The sequence below is a fragment of the Onychomys torridus genome, chromosome 8 (assembly GCF_903995425.1).
Source record: "Onychomys torridus chromosome 8, mOncTor1.1, whole genome shotgun sequence".
In the NCBI taxonomy this organism is placed as follows: Eukaryota; Metazoa; Chordata; class Mammalia; order Rodentia; family Cricetidae; genus Onychomys; species Onychomys torridus.
In genome coordinates, this window is record NC_050450.1 from 107,684,717 (window position 1) to 107,705,500 (window position 20,784).

The window sequence follows — 20,784 nt, forward strand, 5'->3', positions numbered from 1 at the left end:
CTGAGCTGCCTCCTTCTTCCGTGCTGTCATTGATCCTGTTCTGCTATGTGCCAATGGCTCTAACAGGAGGGGAAGAAAGATGGCTTCTTGCCTTCTGTCAGCACACACAAATTAGATAAAGCCCTGCCACTTCCATTCTTGCTTTTGAGGATGGATTTTCCACAGATGAGAAGTCTCTGGGCTCCTTTGACTTTTTGATGATTAGAATGGTATAATTGAATCCCTGTTCCTTTGTCTTCTCTAAGTGGCGATTATGTGCCTTGAAGGCATGTATCCACTCCCCAGCACTACTCCCCCACCCTCCTCACCTTTTTTAAGAAGGAAGAAAGCCAAAGTCAGGGAGTCCAGTCTACTCCAGCAGTTCTTAGCTGAAGCCTTGCTCTGAGTCTCAGCTCCTCACTGCTGTCCAGGGACAAGGCTCCGCTGACTGCATGCAGCTGCTGGCTCCAGGTGCTGCTCTATAGTCTTGCAGCCTTGGCATAGTGGCAGTGAGGCTTGCTTCTTTTGTTCTTTTTGAGACAGGGTTTCTCTGTGTATCCTGGCTGTCCTGGAACTCACTCTGTATTACCAGGCTGGCCTCGAACTTACAGAGATCCACCTGCCTCTGCTTCCAGAGTGCTGGGATTAAAGGTGTGTACCACCACCACCAGCTGAGGCTTGCTTCTTAAACCTAAAAGATGCCAGTACTGAGGAAGCAGTGTTTAAACTTGTATTTTTACTGCTGGACGGTTCATATGTTCAGTGTTGCGTTCTTGCCTCTCATGTCCTCTCTCTTCTCTGCAGGTTTTGCATGCAGAAGTGTGTCAGTCTGGTGCCTGGAGTCACGCTGGATTTGATAGAAAAGTAAGTAAGATTTGCGTCCTGGTGGATTCCTGGGTCTGAATGTTTTCTTCTTCCTACTTGTATTCTCAGAAGTCCCTCATGTTAGTGTGGGGTTCTCCGCTTTCATGTGGATCTGTCCTTTTGTTCTCTGATTGAGGTTCTACTTACGATGGTTACACAAGTGCTTGGTGTTATAGGTACTAACATGGGGCCATAATAAAAGAGAAATAAGAATCTCTGTTCCTCTGAATGTTTAAAATACTGCAGACTGTTTGATGTAGAACAGGACTGCCCACGTGGTCTTTCTGAAACAGCCAGATTATAGTTCCACTCTAACCTTGTTGTTTGAATTTCTAATGGTCTCATAATAATAATAATAATAATAATAATAAACGGAGCCAGATATTGGGGTGAAATCTGAAAGATCAGAGACACAGAACAAGCCACAGCCAATCTCACCTCGCCAACTCCTCAACCGATCCTGTTTCCATGAATCCTCAGACTGAAAGCCTCTGAGTCCTCACCGGAAAGGGTCTCAGCTGAACTGCTTTAGTTCCTGTTTCCTCACACCTTGTACACCTTTCTTCACCCGCCATGTCACTTCCTGGGATTAAAGGAGTGTGTGCTTTCCAGACTGGGATTAAAGGCATGTGCCACCACTGCCTGGCTCTGTTTCCAGTGTGGCCTTGAACTCACAGAGATCCAAATGATCTCTGTCTCTCAAGTGATAGGATTAAGGATGTGCGCCACCACTGTCTGGCCTCTATGTCTAATCCAGGCTTGTTCTGTCCTCCGATCCTCAGGCAAGTTTATTAGAGTACACAATGTATCACCACACACCTCACCTTCTTTAACTTCAGGTTGGTCTTCAATGTGCTGTGTCTTACCTCCAGCCATGTTACTGTCAAGGGCAAACCCATTCTAGAAATAACCAGGGTGTGAGAATCTATATTCCTTCTTGCTCAAAGCCTGCTAAGGTCCCTGAGAAGTATATCCCTCTCCTGATTTCTCTGCTTCCGAAATAGTATCTCATGACTCTAAACCTGGCCTGCATTTGACCCCTGTCAACTCATCCTGACTTGTGTCAGAAGTATAGAAAACTTGGGGAGGGTTTTTGGAACCCCATATTTTCCAAAATTACTAGATGATTGTTTGCCAAGTTATGATACACAGGAGTATATGTGAAAATATCCAAGGCCTGAATTTATTAAAGTAGTGAGAAACACAAATCTACCTCATGGATTGCCTAGGAAAGTGCTTTCCTTGTGTGTGAGGGAACCAACTCATGATCCTGTGCCAGGAGCAATGCTGCCGTGCCTTCTTGTGATACATGCTCAAGGTGCAGCCTGCAGGAAAAATGCAGAGCTGCACACACACTGATTGCACCCATCTCCCATGCCCATAGTAAGTGAAAAATACAGTAGCATGTGTTTTCCATGTGTTGTAAACTCTGAATATAAATGCATAAAGAAGCATAAAACTCTGGGGTTGAGGGTATAGACTGAGACAGAGTTAATGAACAAAAGGTCCTGGGTTTGATTCCCCAGCATTGCCCAATAAAAGAAGAAAAATTACTCTAGTTTCAGCTGAATAGCAAAGTGAAAGTGGAACTTGAAACAGGGCAAGGAACAAAAGCACCATGGGGTTCTAGCTTTTCTATATGTAAAAATTACAAGTGTGTGTGTGTGTGTGTGTGTGTGTGTGTTATTACAAAAATGCAGCATGTAAAATACATCTATAGCTCACTAATAGTCATCAAAATGCAGCGAGGACCACTACATGCAGTTCAAGGCTAGTGTTTCCTCTTGGGTTTTAAATCACCATCTAAGCTTAAGGGTACACTCATTCACAAACAGTGGATGACATGGAAAAGTAGTGCCTTATCAGTGGGTGCCAGCAGGGCACATGGGAGGCTCAGTAATTCCTCTACAAAGCAGGGCTTGGTCTTGACAGAACAGTTTGGAAACCAAAGCATGATCCACAGCAGGGTGGGGCTGTTGGTAAACAGCTGTTGGTCTGGGTGGGTAAGCAAGCTGCCCTTAGCCAGATACTTAGAAAGTCAGTTGGCCTGGTACAGACCCCGTAGAAAGAGGTAGAGGCCTCTGGTGTCACCAGGACCCTTCTCTGTTATGGTGTGACAAACTGCTGTTTTTCTTAACAGTTTAGTGTAGAAGAGTGTGACCTAGGAGCACATAGTGGTGATAGGACCCACGGATGGGATGGTGACACATAGATATATGTCCCCTTTCTGTCTGTTGTGTTCTTACTGCTCACAAATGTCATCAGGGACCACAGTGATGCTGCTGCTGAGAGTGGGGATCAGAGCAACAGACAAGGGCTGGGCAGTGCAGTCACGTGCTCACCAGAAAGTCTCGACATTTGTTTCTGTCTTGGGGCTGTGGAAGACAGATAGATTATGCACTCCCCAGAAAGTCTTCCTGGTATGTCCCCACCCTTGGCTCAAGTACTTTTTGGAGCCTCAGAGGCAGAGTAATGCTGGAGCTCTTCCCAGGGCTAGTATAAAGGAAGAGTGGTACGACCCTGTGACCCAGCCACTTTATCCCTGGGGCTTTACTCTTGAAAATGAAACCTGACCCCAAAGCGACGGCTCAGTGGTTAAGAGCACTTGCTGCTCTTGCAGAGGACCAAGGTTTGTTCCCAGCACTCATAAGGTAGCTCACAACTGCCTGTAACTGGTTTGTGGTATGCATACAAACAAGCAGGCACACATACATACACATAAAGTATAATAAATATTTCTTGAAAAAGAAGAATAAAACTTGCAGGACAACTCAGATGGAGTTACATGAGGACCACAAAACGCTGTCAGCAAGAAAAGAGATATAGCACACTCAGCACAGGTAGTTGCAGAAGCCAGTCTTTAAGAATGGGGTGGGAGAGCAAGTAGGGTCAGGTCAGGACTGTGGTGAGTGACCTGAGGGACTAGCGAGGAGGTGTCCTGCCTGTGGCCCCATTGAGCCTTCATATGTTAAAGCCATAGAACTCACACCAAAAGAAGTCAGTTTGCCATGTAACAGGGGGGAAATGAAGTTAACCTAAATGTGGAGGCAGGTAGCAATGCCCTAACAGGATATTGGTCAGAATTGCTGGGGGCATAGCAGAGGTGACAACTGCTGTGGGCAACAGGACCAGACAAGAAGCAAAGCCCAGGGTAGATCACGGCCTGGGAAAAATGGTTTCTTCCGCTTTGTGGGCAAGTCATTTCTCATTCCCTATTAGAACTGGCCAGTGAGGGTTAACAAGCAACAGTGGGCATCCTTCTGCCCAGACAGAAAATACCAGCGATTCTGTCAGGCATCACTTTCCCACTACTGGCTTTTCTTGTCCTTCCCACCCTGCCATAGCTTTCCCAGCCAGCAGAGTGGCTCTTAGGCACCTAGAGGTGAACTCAGAGGGTCCTCTTCCTCCCCGTCCTGTGACAAGTGGTGATAAAAAGTCAGTCAGGTGCTGAAACACTAGGTATGGTGTTTTGTTTATTTTTTATGTGTATGTGTAGTTCTTGCATGTCTGTATATGTGCCTTGTGAGTGCCTGGGGCTAGCAGATTGCAGAATATAGTGCAAGATCCCTTGTAACTAAAGCTACAGGCAGTTGTTACGTTGCTGTGTGGATGCTGGGAACAAACCCAGGCCCTCAGGAAGAGCAGCCAGTGCTCCTCACCACTGAGCCGTCTCCAGTGCTTGGTTGGCGTGTTTGTTTTTAAGAAGACAGATGTGATGTGTTGTCGCTAGGGTGGCCAGGTCTCAGAACGCACCTGTCTGGGAGGAGCTGTGGTGAGAGAGCATGGACGTCGGGCTTTGCGTGGCACCACCATGCAGTGTTGAGAACTTGTGAACCCAGCTCTAGTTGTGAAGCAGAAATGATGACTTCCAAAAAGACTTTGTGGAAGAGAGTTTATTGAGATTGATTTAACAAGTCTTTTTTTAATATATATAATTTATTTTTATTTTATTTGCATTGGTGTTTTGCTGTCTATACATAGGCTGTGTAAGGGTGTCAGGTCTTGGAGTTACAGACAGTTGTGAGCCACCATGTGGGTGCTGGGAATTGAACCCAGGTCCTCTGGAAGAACAGCCAGTGCTCTTAACCACTGAGCCATCTCTCCAGTCCCGATTTAACAAGTCTTCAGTGCTGCAGTCATCACTGTCCGTGTGTTTGAGGTGTTGACTTGGATCTGAGTCACAGGGAGCAGTCTATGTCAGTTGAAACTGACACAAGTCAACATTTGCCATTTGAAACACTATATTGCTGCTCTCCCTTGTAGCTTGGCAACGGTTAAATTGAATGAGAATGGGTGAATCCTATTTATATTTTTATGCCAGGACAAATTACAAACCTGAGAAAGCCTGATGCACAGCCCCAAAGCCACCAGCTACAGTCACTAGATCGAGTTCTGAAATGATATGTGTTTTTCACCTTTGCAGTTCGCTTGCTATTTAAAAGAAAAGGTTTTAGACCTTTTCCCTATTATATTACAGTCCTATAAGGAGGTTTGATTTCTAGGAAGCTGGGCAGCACATTCCTCTGATGGGTCCTGCACAACCCTCATTTCGTCTACTCTATTATTATCTGAATGTCTCCTTAAAACTTTCCCATTTGGGTTCCTGTGAATCCCACAACTTTGCAGCCTGCTTTAGCTGTTCATGCAGGAATCTCTGCATTGCCCACCTGGTATCTCCATATGCTGCACATGGGGTGCCCTGCCTGGGTCATGCTGGCTGGCAGTGTTACCCTGCGCCTCAGTGCAGGCACCCCTGCTGGGAGGTTGGTAGCATTGCTGTGGTTCAAGAACACATGTGCTGAGGTTGCAGGTATGTGGGACAGTTGGCATAACTGCTAAACTCGGGGTATTTTTGAGTGACCCACCTCCCTTTTGTGTATCTTCATTGTGCCCACCACAGCCAATAGTTTCTATGTGGTACAGTATTGTGTGGCACTCCACCTCTGCACAGTTTACCCCCACCCTCTTTCCTGGTCCACGGGCGTTCTGCAGCATAACCAGTGGAGCACTTGATGCCAGGGGTGCATTTATAAGTTGCTGAGTTCCTAAAACACTGAAGCTTTGACCTGGCTTTCCATAGCCACAGCCTTCTTGGCTACTCTTACCATTGTGTAGAGGCGGCAAAAGAGAGCTGTCTGCAGCCAGGCATCAGGGTATAGAGCAGAACCAGACTTACTTTTGTCCTTACGTTTTCATTCATGTACAGGCTTATGTCCTGTAGTAGGCCATTTTGAGGTTTCTAGCATAAAGTACTGTGGAGACTGGAAGCACAGCTCAGTGGTCAAGCACTTGCCTAGTGTGGACAAGGCCCTGGGCTCCACACCACAACAACACATGCACTGCCACAAAGCAGTACATAGAAAAGAGGTTTTTGTTAGCTTACCATTCTGGAAACACAAGGTCATAGAGCCACATCTAGTGAGGTCTTGCTGGAAAGGTCTCTAGACTATGCAGTATATGACATGATAAGACAGGAAGAGTATGTGTATGGTTACTATATGTGTCTCCTTTTAAAGTCCCCTGAATTCAACTGTAGGCCCCACCCACTGACCTCATCTAATCTTAAACCCCTCCAGCAACCCGTTGACCTGCACACCAGATTGGATTCAGTTTTTGTCCTCTTTGTACCTCAAAGTAGGGGCTGATGTCAGTCCTTGAAACTTTGGAGGATGCACTGTAGGCATATCCAAACCATAGAACATTCTTCTTCAAGATGTGAAAGATTAAGGGAAATGTAACACAGAGTGGAGGGTCATAGAGACCATGAGCCCTAGAACATGTTGTGAGTGGGAACTGCTCTCCTGCTGCTGCTGCTGCACCAGTGCTCCAGAATTGATTGTCTCTGGAGGTCACAGCCCACTGGTTTCACACATGTAGTGGCCCCTTGCTTCATCATACATCTGAGCACAAGCTGTACAGGCAGAATGTTGGGACCTGTTGACTGAGTCCCAAGAGTGTATTTGTCACCAGCATGCCAGGAGCCCAGGGACACTTTCCTAGAGGTAGGACCAGGGAGCCAAGTTCCTTTATTCCAATCCTGAGAGCGTGAACAGGCTCCACTATGCTTGGAGTGTTCCCTGACTGTCAGTCCATTTCTCTTGCCCAAGGTGCCCAGGAAAGAAGGTCTCTAGGGTCAGGCCTGCACGCATCGCAGCACAGTGCCAGCTAAGCCAGTTGGCTCTAGAGCCCCAGAACATTTGAAAAGCCTTTTAATATTATTATATCTTTAAAACTCTGCTGAAATGAAGTGATCATAGAATAGTTACTTGCTACTCTGTTGAGCGATCAGCACCAAATTGGTTGAGGTCTGATTCGAAGTACCTTGGACTGCTCCTCACCTCAGAGCCCTCTTATCCCAAGTATGAGCAGCAGATGGGTTTATGTAGTCCATTGAGGGATACATACTCACCCCCGCTGCCTTCTTGGCTGTACTCAAAACCCCAAAGAGCAAAAGCCCAGCCTCCCCACCCAGTCAGCATGAGTGTTCTCTTAAAAAATGTATAAATAGCTGATGGTTTCAGAATCATGGAATATTTCAAAATATATAAATTTTTGAGTAGTTGAGAGATTCTAATAAAAACATTTTCATGATATTGACAAAGCTGTCAGGGGAGTTGCTGGGTAAGGTTTGTGTAATTGGCTGAGTGACATACCTGGTCACGTGCCCCTGCTCACAGTGGCTAGTCTGCTTTCTCAGAGAGGTGGAGCTCTGGGTTTTCCAAATCTCATTTGCATTAAAGCTAACAGGGAATCCATCATCATCTTGACTCCAGGGCCTGATGAATTCCTGAGTGGTTATGGGATAGTGTCTACCCCCATATTTTCTCCAGGTACAATGTGGCCTTCATGCAGAGCATGGATGCCTTCCCATGAGTTCTTGTATGTTCTGACCTTGGATCCAAATTAATTGGTGGGATAGATTGTTTCAGTTACAGTTATCAGAGCAAACAGCGATGGGCTGTCTGTTCAGTTCCTTGGTTTCAGTCCATTTACTCTGTAGCTGCTCATTATTCTGAACAAAATCCTGAGCTCTGTGGATTAGTGAGAGACCGGAGAGGAAAGCCCTGAGCATCAGTGTTCCTAAGGAAGCCCGAGTGCACCCTAGAAATACATGGTTCAAGGATCTGGAGCTATGAAGAGCTTACAGGGATAAATGGATGATAGCAAATGCCTAGCAGCACATCAGCACAACATTAGCGGGGCTTTAGTTAGATCTGCAATTGATTTTTTTTTTTTCCTGGCTTTTTAAGGATTCTAAACATTCGTTTGTAAACAGTCTTATACTTCATTCGGCTCACCACATGGGAAGTCCTTTCTGTTAACACCTGTGTCATACTGACTTTGGTTCTGGCCCACTTGGCCAATATAGCAAGTTGCTCTACACAGATGGGCTAAGATAACCGGCCTCTGGCTGCATTTGTTCTCTTCATGATAAAAGATTCCAGAGGGAAATGGACAGCTCCCCTGGTGCACCTCTCTCTGGTGCCCGCTGTAAGCAACTGAGTAGCAGTTGCACACATATGCTTTGCCCATGTATCCTGCCTGCCACTCATATTTCTTTCTTACACCAACCACCATGTTGTGCCCAGGCCTCCAGGGCCAGAGTGCTTCCAGATCAGAGCTGTGGCTGTCAGGGCAGGATTTCACTGAACCTTGAACTGTAGCCCGGGGAGAATTGTAGCACCACTGCAGGTGAGAGCCCCTGAAGTCTCCACAGGCCTTCTGTGCTCTTAGGAAGCCAGTTGTTCTTTCTCATTTGGTGTTGGGGATGGAAGCCACGACCTCATATATACCAAGCAGGAGTTACACCATGGAGCTGCACTGCTGGGTGGAGATGGTGGGGACCAGGGTTGGTTTCCAGAGGTTGCCTTACTGCTGTGTTCCAGATATGATTGCTCAGGACACCATTGTGGCTCCACTGTAGCCTTAGCAATTACCTGCAGATGCCACGAGGCACATGTGGTGGATGTTCGTTAACTTCAGCATCTTAAAGCTAGGGAAGGTATCTGTTTTCCACTAAGCTGCTGTGTCTGGAAGGAAGAGCGAACTTCCTCAAGCCCCCTCCACTGATTCTAATTATCTGCTCACCTATTGCCTGATGAATAAGTCTGTTGCTGCTGCAGTGCATATTTATATTCTAAATCCTTTGAGAGAGTAGCAGTAAGATCCATGCTTGCAAATTAAGGGACATTTTTCAGCCCTGAAACAAAGTAATGAAACGCTTAAACAGTGCTAGAAATATTAGGGTTCTCAGAAAGCTCCAGGGATCCTACAGATGCTGAACCTGTTCCGCGAGGCTGTTAGTTAGTATTCTGATCACTAGAGGCACAAAGTGTACAAAAAATTATTCATGATGAACATCGATTGTGTAAACACGTACTCTAAAGAGCTAACGGCCATGTCTGGAGCAGCACAGCAGCCAGTGGTGCTCTGACTGCCTCAGAGGCCTCAGGCCACTCAGCCTCAGGTGTCCACTGCCCTAGGGTGGGCTTGATTCTGCATTTGAAACTTCATGACTTTTATCACATTCTAAAATAGCATTTGCTTGAATACCTGCTATGTATCCAATCCTGTGTTGAGGGCTTTGTATATATCACCTTCCCTTTTTTGGTTGGGTTGTTTGTTTGTTTGTTTATTTTTTCAAGATAAGGTTTCCATCACATTTCTAAAGGGCCCTTTGAGGGTGAGTATTGTCATCCACCTTTTAAGAGCCAAGAAAATGGAAATGCAGAGTGGGTGTGTCTGGCAGTCCACCTCAGTGGGCATCTGAGCTGTGTCTTACCCTTCTCCCTCAGTACCCTCACTCAGGAAGGTATGTGGGCTGCCCAATTAAACTCATAATATGGACTAGTTTTAAAAAGTAATCATTAAAAGATACAGGCTTGGTTTTAAAAGTGTGATTTTTTTTTTTTCCAATGCAGTTGTAACATCTGTTTATGGTGAAAAATCAGCAATTGATCAGCATGCATGGATCACCAATCCTCTGAGAAATCAGCAATTGATCAGCATGCTCAGGTCATGATCCTCTGAGTAACAACTCACTGATGCTGGTTTAGGGTGGATCAGGGGAAACGAATGCCCAGGGCCTGCACAGTGGAGAGGAAGCCAGTAGCTAGAGGGAGTGTTGGGACACTAACAGACAGAAAACTGGATCTCTGCCTGCCACCCCGAGGCCTCACCCACCCAGTTGCCTGTGTCCATCACCTCATCTCCAGGTGGTCACTCCTGCCCTGGCACCTTTTATTCAAATTCCTGTAAAGGCAGAGGGCAGGTGAAAGGTACCAATCACCTCTGTGCTTGACACACCACTTCAACAAGGAGTTCCATGGTTTGTTCTGATGGGCAAGCACAGAAGGAGACTCAGTACTGCAGTGGCGTCAGAGATGAGTCTTGGAGAAAGGATGTATGGAGGCTGCCTTGGGGCGTGTGCATACAGCATACACATCTTCCATTTTCTTCACCGGGATACCAAAATACTGGCCTTTGCCGTCAAAACAAAGGCCTGCGTGCCTCAGCACGGTGCATATCAGTCTCTTGCTGTGGCACTGACTTCATTTCTGCCCAGCTCAAGAGCTTGGGTCCTAAGGAAACCAAGTGTGCTGGGAGGCAGCATTTTCTCATTGAGTATAGCTGCCAGACAGCACTATGAGGCCACAGCGAGGCAGAGCTTGTGCCTCACCTGAGACGTTTGACCCACCTTTCTGGTGGCAACTAAGCCTTGACTCCTGAGCATAGCTGTTGCCTGGGAAGCTGCCTGTCACTGCAGTCACATGGCTGTGAAAGCTAGCCTCTCCACAGCTGATACTTGTACCACACACACACACACACACACACACACACACACACACATCCCTGTTGTCTTTGCTTTTGTCTGTACACAGTGCTGTTACCCTCCAGAGTTAGTTCAATTACATTAACCGTGTTCAGACCTGATGACCCTTGTTCCTTCCTGTACCTCAGAGCTCCCATTTGAGCTCATTTTCTTTACCTTTAGTGCACATCTGCTGGTGAAAAAATTCTGTCTTGTTTGAAAATGTTATAATTTCCCCTATATTTGTTTTCATGATTTTAGATCAACATTATCAAGAGACTATCAATAAAATACCTGGAGTTAACTATGATTTGATGAACTTTGACAGATGTACGGTGTCCTGGAACTACTGCTACCAGCAGGGTGGGTCTGCGATGTTCTTACCTCATCCTACCCCACTAACCCTCCTGACCCCCAAGCCCAGGTCATCTTGGATCTGCCTTCCCATATGCTGGAGTTGGCTTTTTCAGAATTTTGTGGAAGTAGAGCTCTTGGAAGTATGTATGGGTTCTTTGATAGGTGTAGCCTTTGAGATTCACACAGGCTTGGTGCATTGGTGCTATGTTCCCTTACTGCAAGTCACATCCTATTCTGTGTCAGTTGGTTTCACCCACTGGTGGATCATTTGGGTTGTTATGCTACAGTCAATCATCTGTGGTCATGTGTGGAAATGTATGTTTATTTCACCTGGATAAATACCTGTGTATGGAATGGCTGGTGATGTGGTAGGTGTGCATTTAATACTATAAAATAAATCACCTGGCTGTTTGTTGTTGTTGTTGTTTTAAAGATTTATTTATTTATTTATGTATATAGAAGAGGGCACCAGATCTCATTACAGATGGTTGTAAGCCACCATGTGGTTGCTGGGAATTGAACTTAGGACCTCTGGAAGAGCAGTCAGTGCTCTTAACCTCTGAGCCATCTCTCCAGCCCACCTGGCTGTTTTTTAAATCATGGTGGACTATCCTTGCAGGTATGTGAGTATACTACCATTCTGGGTGTGTGTCCACTCTTGGTGACCTGCATCTTTAGGATTGGCAGTTCTAGAGGACATGCCATATGGTGTCATGACTTGAACTTAAACTGACTGTCTGCTGGAACACCTTCATGTGTCACTGCTGTTGACTTACATTCTGTAGTGAAATGGAGTGTGTTCGAGTCTCTTGCCAGTTCTTAAGTTGTGTGTCTTCAAGAGTCCCTGTGTGTTTTGGATGTACATAGTCAGAGCCTTGTATTGTTAACAATTTTGGAAAGTCTGTACCTTGTGTTTTGGTCTTCAAAGCATTCCTTCAAAGGGAAGCTTTTCATTCAGATGAGATCTGACTTCATAGCCTTTTATCCTATAATTTGTCATTTCTGTGTCCCACACAAAAGTCTTTGCCTGACTCTTCCAGGGCTGTTGACCTTTCTTTCTAAAAGTTTTACAGTTTTAACTTTTGTTTAAGTTTATGCTCCATTTTAGGTTAATTTTTGTGTATTGTGTTCAGTACTGTTCAAAGTTCTTCTTCCTGTCTGGTCATCAAATTCCAGATCATGGACAGGTGATCTGTGATGTGAAACTCCACTCGGTTGATCTGTGTCTGCCCTTTTATTTGTACAGCTGTCTTCATCAATATAACTGTATTTTAAGGCATATTGTTTGGTTTTAGGTAGTGAAGCCAGAGATCAGCATTGGATTTTTCATTAGTTACTTTCCACTTTAATTTTTGAAACCGTCATTGACTGGAGCTGCCCATTCCGGTTGTCTAACTGGCTGGCAAGACTCTGGGATCTGCTGCTGCCACCGCCACCTCCTCCTCCTCCTCCCCCCCCCCCCCCACCTGCCCCTCCCCCAGCAGTGGAGTTACAGATGGGCATTGCTGTACCCGGTTTTTATATGGGAATGGGACGGGGGCGGGAGGAGGACGACGACAAGACTTCATGCTTGTAAAGCAATCGCATTACTCCCGGAGCCATCTCCTCGCCCCTCATGTGTGATTGAGAACTCCGTCTTCCTCTTGTTGCTAGTTGTGGTGTTGAGTTTCAGGAGTTTGGGGTGCCACAACATGGGCTGGGCTGCAGACATCAGGCATTGCACCTCCTTATATTTGAGCCTGCTATGTCCTTTCCATGGCTCTTCTGAAGAGAGCCATATTGAGTATGATGACTGTTTGCACATCTAGTTCAGCAGCTCCAATGTGTCAACCATTTCTTATTTATTGACCTTTTATCATTTGACTTATGCAGTAAAGTATGCCCTTAGTGATCCTCACAAAGAGGGAGCTGAGCATGGGCAAGGTGGGCCAGGCAGATGCAGATGGGAGTCCCAGAGTGGGGCAGGAGCTTGACACCAAGGCCTGTACTTTCAGCCATTCTGTCCTCTACCCTGCCCTGCTCTTCTGACTGGTGGTGTCCCAGTTACTCACATAGATATTCACTGTGCTTCATTGTACTTCTCTAGTACTGAATTGGTCTTCTGATAGCCCTGTCATGTGAGGACTACTATTTCCTTGGTGCTTTGTAGTTTTAACTGTACAGATCGTGTGTTCTTTTTATTAGTGTCAGAATTTTTAATTGTGTGGTTGCATATAGAAATGAATGAGTTTTGTACAGTGGCCTTGTTTCCTCTAGATTTGCTAAACTGACTTACTTGCTCTGGTAGTTGTTTTGCAGATTCCATAAGCTCTGTATTTATTTATAATTATGTCATCTGCTGGTGCATTGAGTTTGGCTTCTTTCTTTCCAATTTTTGCATCTCTTATTTCTTTTTCTTATTTTATTGAACTGTCTACTATCCCTAGTACCCATATTAAATGGAAAGAATGAAGCTGGGCATCCAAGCTCTGCTCTCAAGGGTCAGTGAAGGAGAAGAGTCTGTATTATGTTGTTAACACAGTGTGAGCTGTGAGTGTTTTGTAGCTAGCCACTGTCAGGTTCCCTGCCGTCACAGATTGGTGTTGAAATTTGATGCACACGTTTCCTGCATCTGTTGAGGAGGCAGAAGGAAGGCTGTGGTTGCTAAGGTTTGATTATCCCCTTTGTTCTGGTAATGCCCTGTGTTGCTGTTGAATGTTCAGACAGATCTTGGGCTCCTCTGACTGACTGACCATCAGCCTGGGTTGCCCTTTTAAGCATATTGTTCTGTTCAAACGAGATTTTTGAAGATTTGTACACTTACTCTTCACTCTTGGGGCACAGCCACATCTCACCAACCTCAGCTTAGACTGACCCTTCCAAGTGAGTTCCTGCTTGATAGTTCAAGGCCTTAGAGGCCTTGCCTGCTGCTGCCATGCTTGTCTTTTGTTTGATTGATGGGTTGGGGTTGTGGGTGGGGAGGAGGTGTCTCTTTGACCTATACTAAATACGTGGCCTTCCCTTGAACAGTTTTCTCTTACCATTTTTAAGGTTTCTCATCTGGATTGGACGATTGTACCTTGATGTGTCCACGTGGATATACTTTGTAGTTGTACTGCTTTGTGTTTCTGTCACTTCCTGGCCTGGGTGCTGTGGGCTGAATTACTGTGATAACAGCTTTTTGGTGTCTGTGTGTTTAGTGGGTGGGTGGGGGGGGCAGTGTCAATACAGCATTGGAAACCACAGCTCCTGAGACTGTCCATGGGTCACAACGTAAACCACAGATTCCTGACCATTTGGCATCTGTGAGCAGCTAGAGTTGTGGGAAGGGATGTCAGGGCATGTGGTTTGTGGTCTGATTTGGCTTAGGAGATTGTTAACTGATGAAAAGTAGTTTTACAAGTCTCATAAACACCCATTTTCCAGCAAATTAGCTCCAGGCTTCAGGCTCTGCCCTTATAGCCCTGAATCATTAGGAGAAAAATGAGTGTGTAGCCTTGTGTCCATGCTTCCGCGCAGTGCTCTTGATGGGGCTCTGTGTGCATCTGTACACATGCACACATATGTGGACCAATGCAGGAGCTTTTACCTTACTGAAGATCCAACCATTATGTACTGACCCTCATTTTCAGAATTGTTTTCAAAGGAAATTGCTGGGTTCACCTCCTCTGGTCTTTGTCAGGAAGCATTTCCAAGTAATGAATCATTTGCAATAACCTATAAGGTTCTTCACACAGTCACATTCACTGTGGTCATTTGACAAGTAAAGATATACCATACCATACCCTAATTGATTTAATCCATCTATGTATTTGCAAAAGAATGCAATTTTAAAGTACCTTCCCTTTTTAGAAACTGCCTTTTTTTTATCAAAAGGGGGGGGGACTTGATTTTTCTTTGTTATGTAGGGACTGTGTTTTTAGCAGATATCTCATTAAATATAGATAAACAAAAAGCAATTTAAAAAATACCCATAACCCTGCCAAGATACTTGCTGTTGGTACCATGGTGTGGACTGTTTCCTGTGTCTGTGGGCATTTGTGACAAGCATGCAGCATGCCCTTACACGGTGCCTCAGTGTGTTACAGATTGTTTGCTGCTGTGTGTACCAAGCTGGCCACAGGAATGTGCACCAGCATTTCTAGTGGATTTCAGATGTTGGAACTTGTACCATTTTATTACCTTCTTCCTGTGTCCTTACTTTGTGAGTACAAAACTGTCTCTGGGGTGATGGTGCTATTTTCCTGGAAGCTGGAGGTTTGTGCTGACCATTTTGTGCACACAGAGCATTGTGATCATTCAGTAATGATTTCGGCATTGGCCACGAAGCACACATGGGCACACAAGCATGGTGCGTTTGTGCCAAGCATGAAGACAGCCTGAACAGCATTGTTGTTAAGGTACAGAGGCACCCACAACATTCTGTGAACAGTGGAGAAGACAGCAGAGATTTGTGTAGGCCCTGAAGAGTGGAAGAAGGTGCCAGGAGAAGGTGTTAGGAAAGGTTACAAACCCAAGCTCCTTGGTAAAGGACTCTGTCCTTAAAACCAGGAAGATAGGAGGACATTCTGGGCAGGCATAGGGGTGCCCAGTAGTGATAATGTGATGTTGGAATGTGAAAGGGCTGGTGAGGAGTGGAGCACTTTAGGGAGTTAGTGAGTTCGCACCTACACTGGTCAGCTGTCCTGTGATCATTTCTGTGCTGTGACAAAATACCTTGGCAAAAGCAACTAAGGGGAAGAAGGGTTTATTTTACCTCTCAGTCCAGGTTGCAGTTTCTCATCGCAGGGAGGCAGGAGGCAGGGGCCTGAAGCCGCTGGTCACATCCAGGCAAGAGCGGAGAGGACATGTGCACCTTCTCCTTTATGCGGGCTGGGACCCAAATTCAGAGAGTGGCACCAGGCTGGGGATTTAGCTCAGTGGTAGAGTGCTTGCCTAGCAAGTGCAAGGCCCTGGGTTCAATCCTCAGCTCAGAAGAAGAAGAAGAAGAAGAGGAGGAGGAGGAGGAGGAGGAGGAGGAGGAAGAGTGGCACCACCCACTTTCAGGATAAGACAGCTCCCCACAGACTTGTCCACAAGCCTACTTGACCTAGACAGTTCCTCACTATAACTCAGATGAGACTGACTGTGTGCGGCAATTAAAAGCAGGTGTCCCAGGTGGTCACATGGGGCGGGAAAGAAGCTGGGGTCTCTTCGCCTGGCCTGGTCTCTGCAGTGAGCGCTCCCTCTTGGGGTGGTGCAGGCACCTGTTCTTCCACCTTTCTCAGCGGGAGAGTGTTTCTAGGGTGCCAGAGAAGCGAGGTCTCACTTCAAGAGCTGAAGACCCTGAGGACACAGCTGAAGAACAGCACTTGACCTGACTCCTTCCCTGTCCCTATTCATAGCTGCCAGCTGCCACAGAGTTAGGGTTCTACCCAGTGGGCAACAAGGAGTCTTAGGAATGAGTGGGAGCTGCTGCTGTTTTCACGTTCCATGACTCAGGTTTGTGGGCTGCTGAGATTATGCAGTGTGCTTAGCACTCTGCCAAAAACTATAAGGAGATTGATACATATCGAGGAAAGAAAGTCATTGCCCATTGGAATGTATTATCTAGTTACACAGAAAATTAGCATAGAGAAGCAGTGGTGAATAATACAAAGAACACAAGCAAGGCATTCTAGGGGAGCTGTTCAGAGGTGGATGTGTGTTATGTATCTGAAGGGCTGTGTAGAGGCTACTTGGCTGTTATGTCCAGGGCATCTTGAGCTCCACAGAATAGATGGAGCTGCTTCTACACTACCTAGGAATTGGCCCAAGGGGAGTCAGAAACTCTGACCCAGGAAGGAACATGGGCAGCATAAGCAAACAGAGGCCAACACTGTTGTTTCCAGCACTATGCAATCTGGCATTTGACCAGTCTGAGGAAGCATGGGACCAGATTTGCAATAGATTTTACAAGATCAGCCATCAATTTGGTCAGTTATTGACAATTTTGAGGCCATGAGGGAATTTTCTGTTTGAGTGAATTGGACAGAAGACTTTAGACCAATTTAGTCTTAGAGGCCTGGCTGTTCCTGTGAAGTGTGTCCAGCCAAAGCTGAGAAGTGCTCAACCCACTCTTCTCCAACCACAGGTGCTGCTGCCCTTTGAGATTTTAAGTACAGGCACTCAAAGCCCCTACAGAAAAGACAGAGGACTTTGCAGAATTCCCAACTGACAGAGGAAGATCCCTGAGCCAGCATACTATGAATTAGAGGGGCTTGGATGAGGACAGCCTTCCCAGCAGGTGGAAGCAGATTATCACAGGAACTGTGAACTACACAAGGTCTAATAAGGCTGGGAGCACGTGAATAGTGAGTGGGGCTCATGGAGTGGGTCCTTGCTGTAGAGAAGGACGCAGTGCTGTTGCTAAGCTCCTCTTGAGCTCGGGCTGTGAAGAAAGACAAGCAAAGCATGAAGAACAGCCTTCTCTGTGTGAGGCAGGAGAGTCACTGCAGGCACTCATCGATCTAAGCAGGCTGAGCCCTGTGCCAAGTGTGTTTGGAGGTTTGTGAGGTTAGGGCAGCATTCCCAAATTCAGTCAGGATCCCAGAGAGCAGGTCAGGAAACGGGTGTTGGGATCTGGCTTTCCAGGGGCAGAAGGGCCAGTGGTAAGGGCTATAACCAGAGATCAGTGGCTTAGTCAAGGTCAGAAGCAGCAAGGGGAACTTGCCTTGCTGTTGGCCACCCTGTGGTTTTTCCAGATGTGAAGGAAGAGGAGCACTGTGGCAGCACAAAGGGAGCCCTAAGGTCATGAGGTCGTTGCTGATTTTTTTTCCAAGACCAGAAAGACTTGGGCAGCTTGCTATAAGTCCCATTTCCTACATCCCAGGTCCATTTGTTCTTGGTCCTCGGGACCTTGTAAGGCAGATGGTGGGCTAAGCTATGTCCAGTTGTTCACCACTTCTTCCCAAGGCCAAGAACACCCCCAGGACGGCCTCCAGTCCCAGTCTGTAACTGAGAAAGAATGAAAAGAACACCTTCCTGGGAGGTGACCCATGTACAGTGGCAAACATGGCTGTAGACCCCGGTCAGTGGTTGTGTCTAGCTAGTTGTGAAGCTTGGTATTGAAATAAACCAGACCTCAATGAGCTCAGATAGCTGGCCCAAGACCACAGGGCAGTTACTGGTCAGATTCAAGACAGTGTCTGTCTGACACCAGAGTTCAGGCTGGCTGTTCACCCTGCATATCCCTCAAAGTTACTCCTCAGCTTGTAAAGACCTTTCATGACTGAGGCCCAATCTATATGAGTGTGCTCTTCCCACAGTGCAGGCTGACTTTGTACAGCCCCTGTGTAAGAAACAGGCAGGAAGGGCAGATGCTTAGAAATGTTTCCTCACTAAGGTAGAATGACCAGTGATTTAACAGGGTCTGTCAACTTGGTGGAGAAGGGTGACTCTGGAATAGTGGTGGACAGAATCTTGATGAGTGACTGCAAGAGATGGTGACAAGGGCCATGAGGGGTGTGGGGGTGAGGAGAGAGTGGCCCAAGAGGAAGATGTCAGACAGCATTCCAGAACCAGCCCCACTCTGAGGTCATCACATGCATGGCAGTGGAGATACTCAAAAGTAGTCACTGTGTGGCAGTAGGTGCTGAACAGTGACAGCCTGGGTGTTGAAATCAAGGAAGATGAGTCCTGACCGGAAACAGAAAGCTGCAGGGGAGCACAATGTATGCAGGAAGATGGGAATGAGATGGGAATAAACCTTGTGCCGTCAGCGACAGCGGGAGGGAGAGCTGAGGAGGCGGTATGCCCCTGCCAAGGAGGTGTCTGGCTGCCGCTGTGTCTGCTGTGCAAGTGTGACCCGTTTTATTTTCGTCCCGTGTCGCACATAAGGTTGGTTTCGTGACTCAGAGCCGAGACACAGGATGCAGAAGTTGCCCAGCCCCAGCACAGCTGGACTATCATTTGGCTTCTCATCTTTCAATTCCTGTGATCTCGTTCCACATAAAGTTTGTCTTTGGTTAGCACCAAGGAACTGAGCTTGTTCATAGACTTTCTAGGGCCTAGAGAAGCTTCCCAAGTGGTGTGGGGGCTCAGACTGGGTGTTATAGCTACTTGGTTCCCTCTGGGTCCTTCGCAGCCTGTGACAATCCAGATGGCTTCCTGTCTTCTCTGTCAGGCGCAGAGACCACAGCTCTAAACAGTAAGGAGGAGGGATGTGGACTCACTCCACCTTTGTCATCCCAAGGACCTGCCAGCAAACGAGCCAGAAGGCACATCAGTGCTTCCTCACTAGACAGTTGCTCGACCAGTCAATCAGTGTGAGTTGGGAAGATGCCTTGCCTATATTTTCATGATGATCTCAGAGGAAATAGGGAGTTTTTAGGATGCTGTAGGATTTTAGTGCTGATTGTCACACATGAGAGTTGTTTTTGTTTTGTTTTGTTTTGTTTTGTTTTGTTTTGTTTTGATAGAACTAAGTAACCCAGACCCAAACATAGGCTCTGTTCTCAGTGGCTATTCTGTGACGGAGGCTAGGGTAGAGACTATTACTGGCAGCTCCTCACTGCTGAGAACACATCTTCTGTCCCGTCACCAGACACTGTAACCAGGAAAACAGCTTGATCTGTGGTAGCCTCACTTGACTCAAGGCATGTAGGCTCTTACTGGTATCCGTCCAGGCTTAGCTACAGGCTGGGGTTAGTCTCTGATTCTTATAGACCCTATACCTCCCCCAAGAGTGCTGTCCACTGCACTAGGCACCAGTCCCCCAGATGCTGTTGCCTTAGAGCCCTCCTTCCTAATGCCACTCAAGGCTGAGGATAAATAAGCAAAGAAACACGAGTCTCTAATGTTCCCTATGGTTCAATGGAGTGGATTCTCCATATGGATCATAGGAAGAACACACACACACCCCATCACCCTCCAGCACGTGGAAGTTCTTCCTGCTGCTCTCCTTGCATGTATTTTGTGTGTTCTTGGCTGTGCCATGTTTGACTTGTTCCTTTGTTTATTATTATAAAGCACATATTACCCTATTGAGATGTCCAAAAAATAACCATTAAGTGTCCACTAGCCATTTCTCTGTGGTTACTCTGTAATTCACTCAGTCACTTTTCTTGTTTTGGTTATGTAGCCCATTTCTAACTTGTCACAGTTTTAATAAAATCACACTCTGCCTCAGTACATTCTGTATCCCCTTAATAAGTTTCTGGATTAGAATTGACTAGTAAGCCAAGCATAGTGACACATGCCTTTAATCCCAGCACTCAGGAGGCAGAGGCAGGTGGATGTGTGTGAGTTTGAGGCCAGCCTGGTCTACAGAGCGAGTTCCAGGACCGCCAGAGCTACATAGTGAGATCCTGTCTCAGTGGGGGGAGGAGGGATTGACTGCTGGCTGGGAAGCTACACACTGAGGTAGAAGACAAGAATGTATATGTTTCCAGTGTGAATGCTGTGTGTTTGCCCAAAGGTTGCCATAGTTTTGCTGAGCCATCCCTGAATGGTATGACTCGGGGAGTTTTCTTTCAGTGTATGATTGTTGCTTCAAGTGGGGCAGGGAGTGGCCCAGCAGACCTCTTGTTGGAAGGATTGTGTGCACTATGGATGCTTGGTGGTCACCTACTCTGATATTTGCTCATCTAAAGGGAGGCTCTCCTGGCTCTTCCTGCTTATACTTAGGACTGTATGTTAAGCTAAAGGCCTAAGATTTCACTGGAAGAGAATGCTTTGGTGCTAAGCAGTCTAATCTTGGGTCAGGGGCAGAGTATTCAGGTTTGCCCAAAGAGAACATCTGACCTTTCCCCCTGCTTCTTCAAAGTACTCTGTTT

General features: G+C 46.5%; 1 protein-coding gene across 1 annotated transcript in view; it reads left to right on the plus strand.

Annotated features, from left to right (window-relative positions):
* The window catches only part of Rptor (regulatory associated protein of MTOR complex 1), a 349,556-nt gene that overhangs the window by 210,689 nt on the left and 118,083 nt on the right, over positions 1-20,784 (plus strand). The window contains exon 7 of the mRNA XM_036195340.1: positions 784-843. Within this exon, the coding sequence (XP_036051233.1) occupies positions 784-843 (60 nt within the window). The remainder of the gene's footprint in view (positions 1-783; positions 844-20,784) is intronic.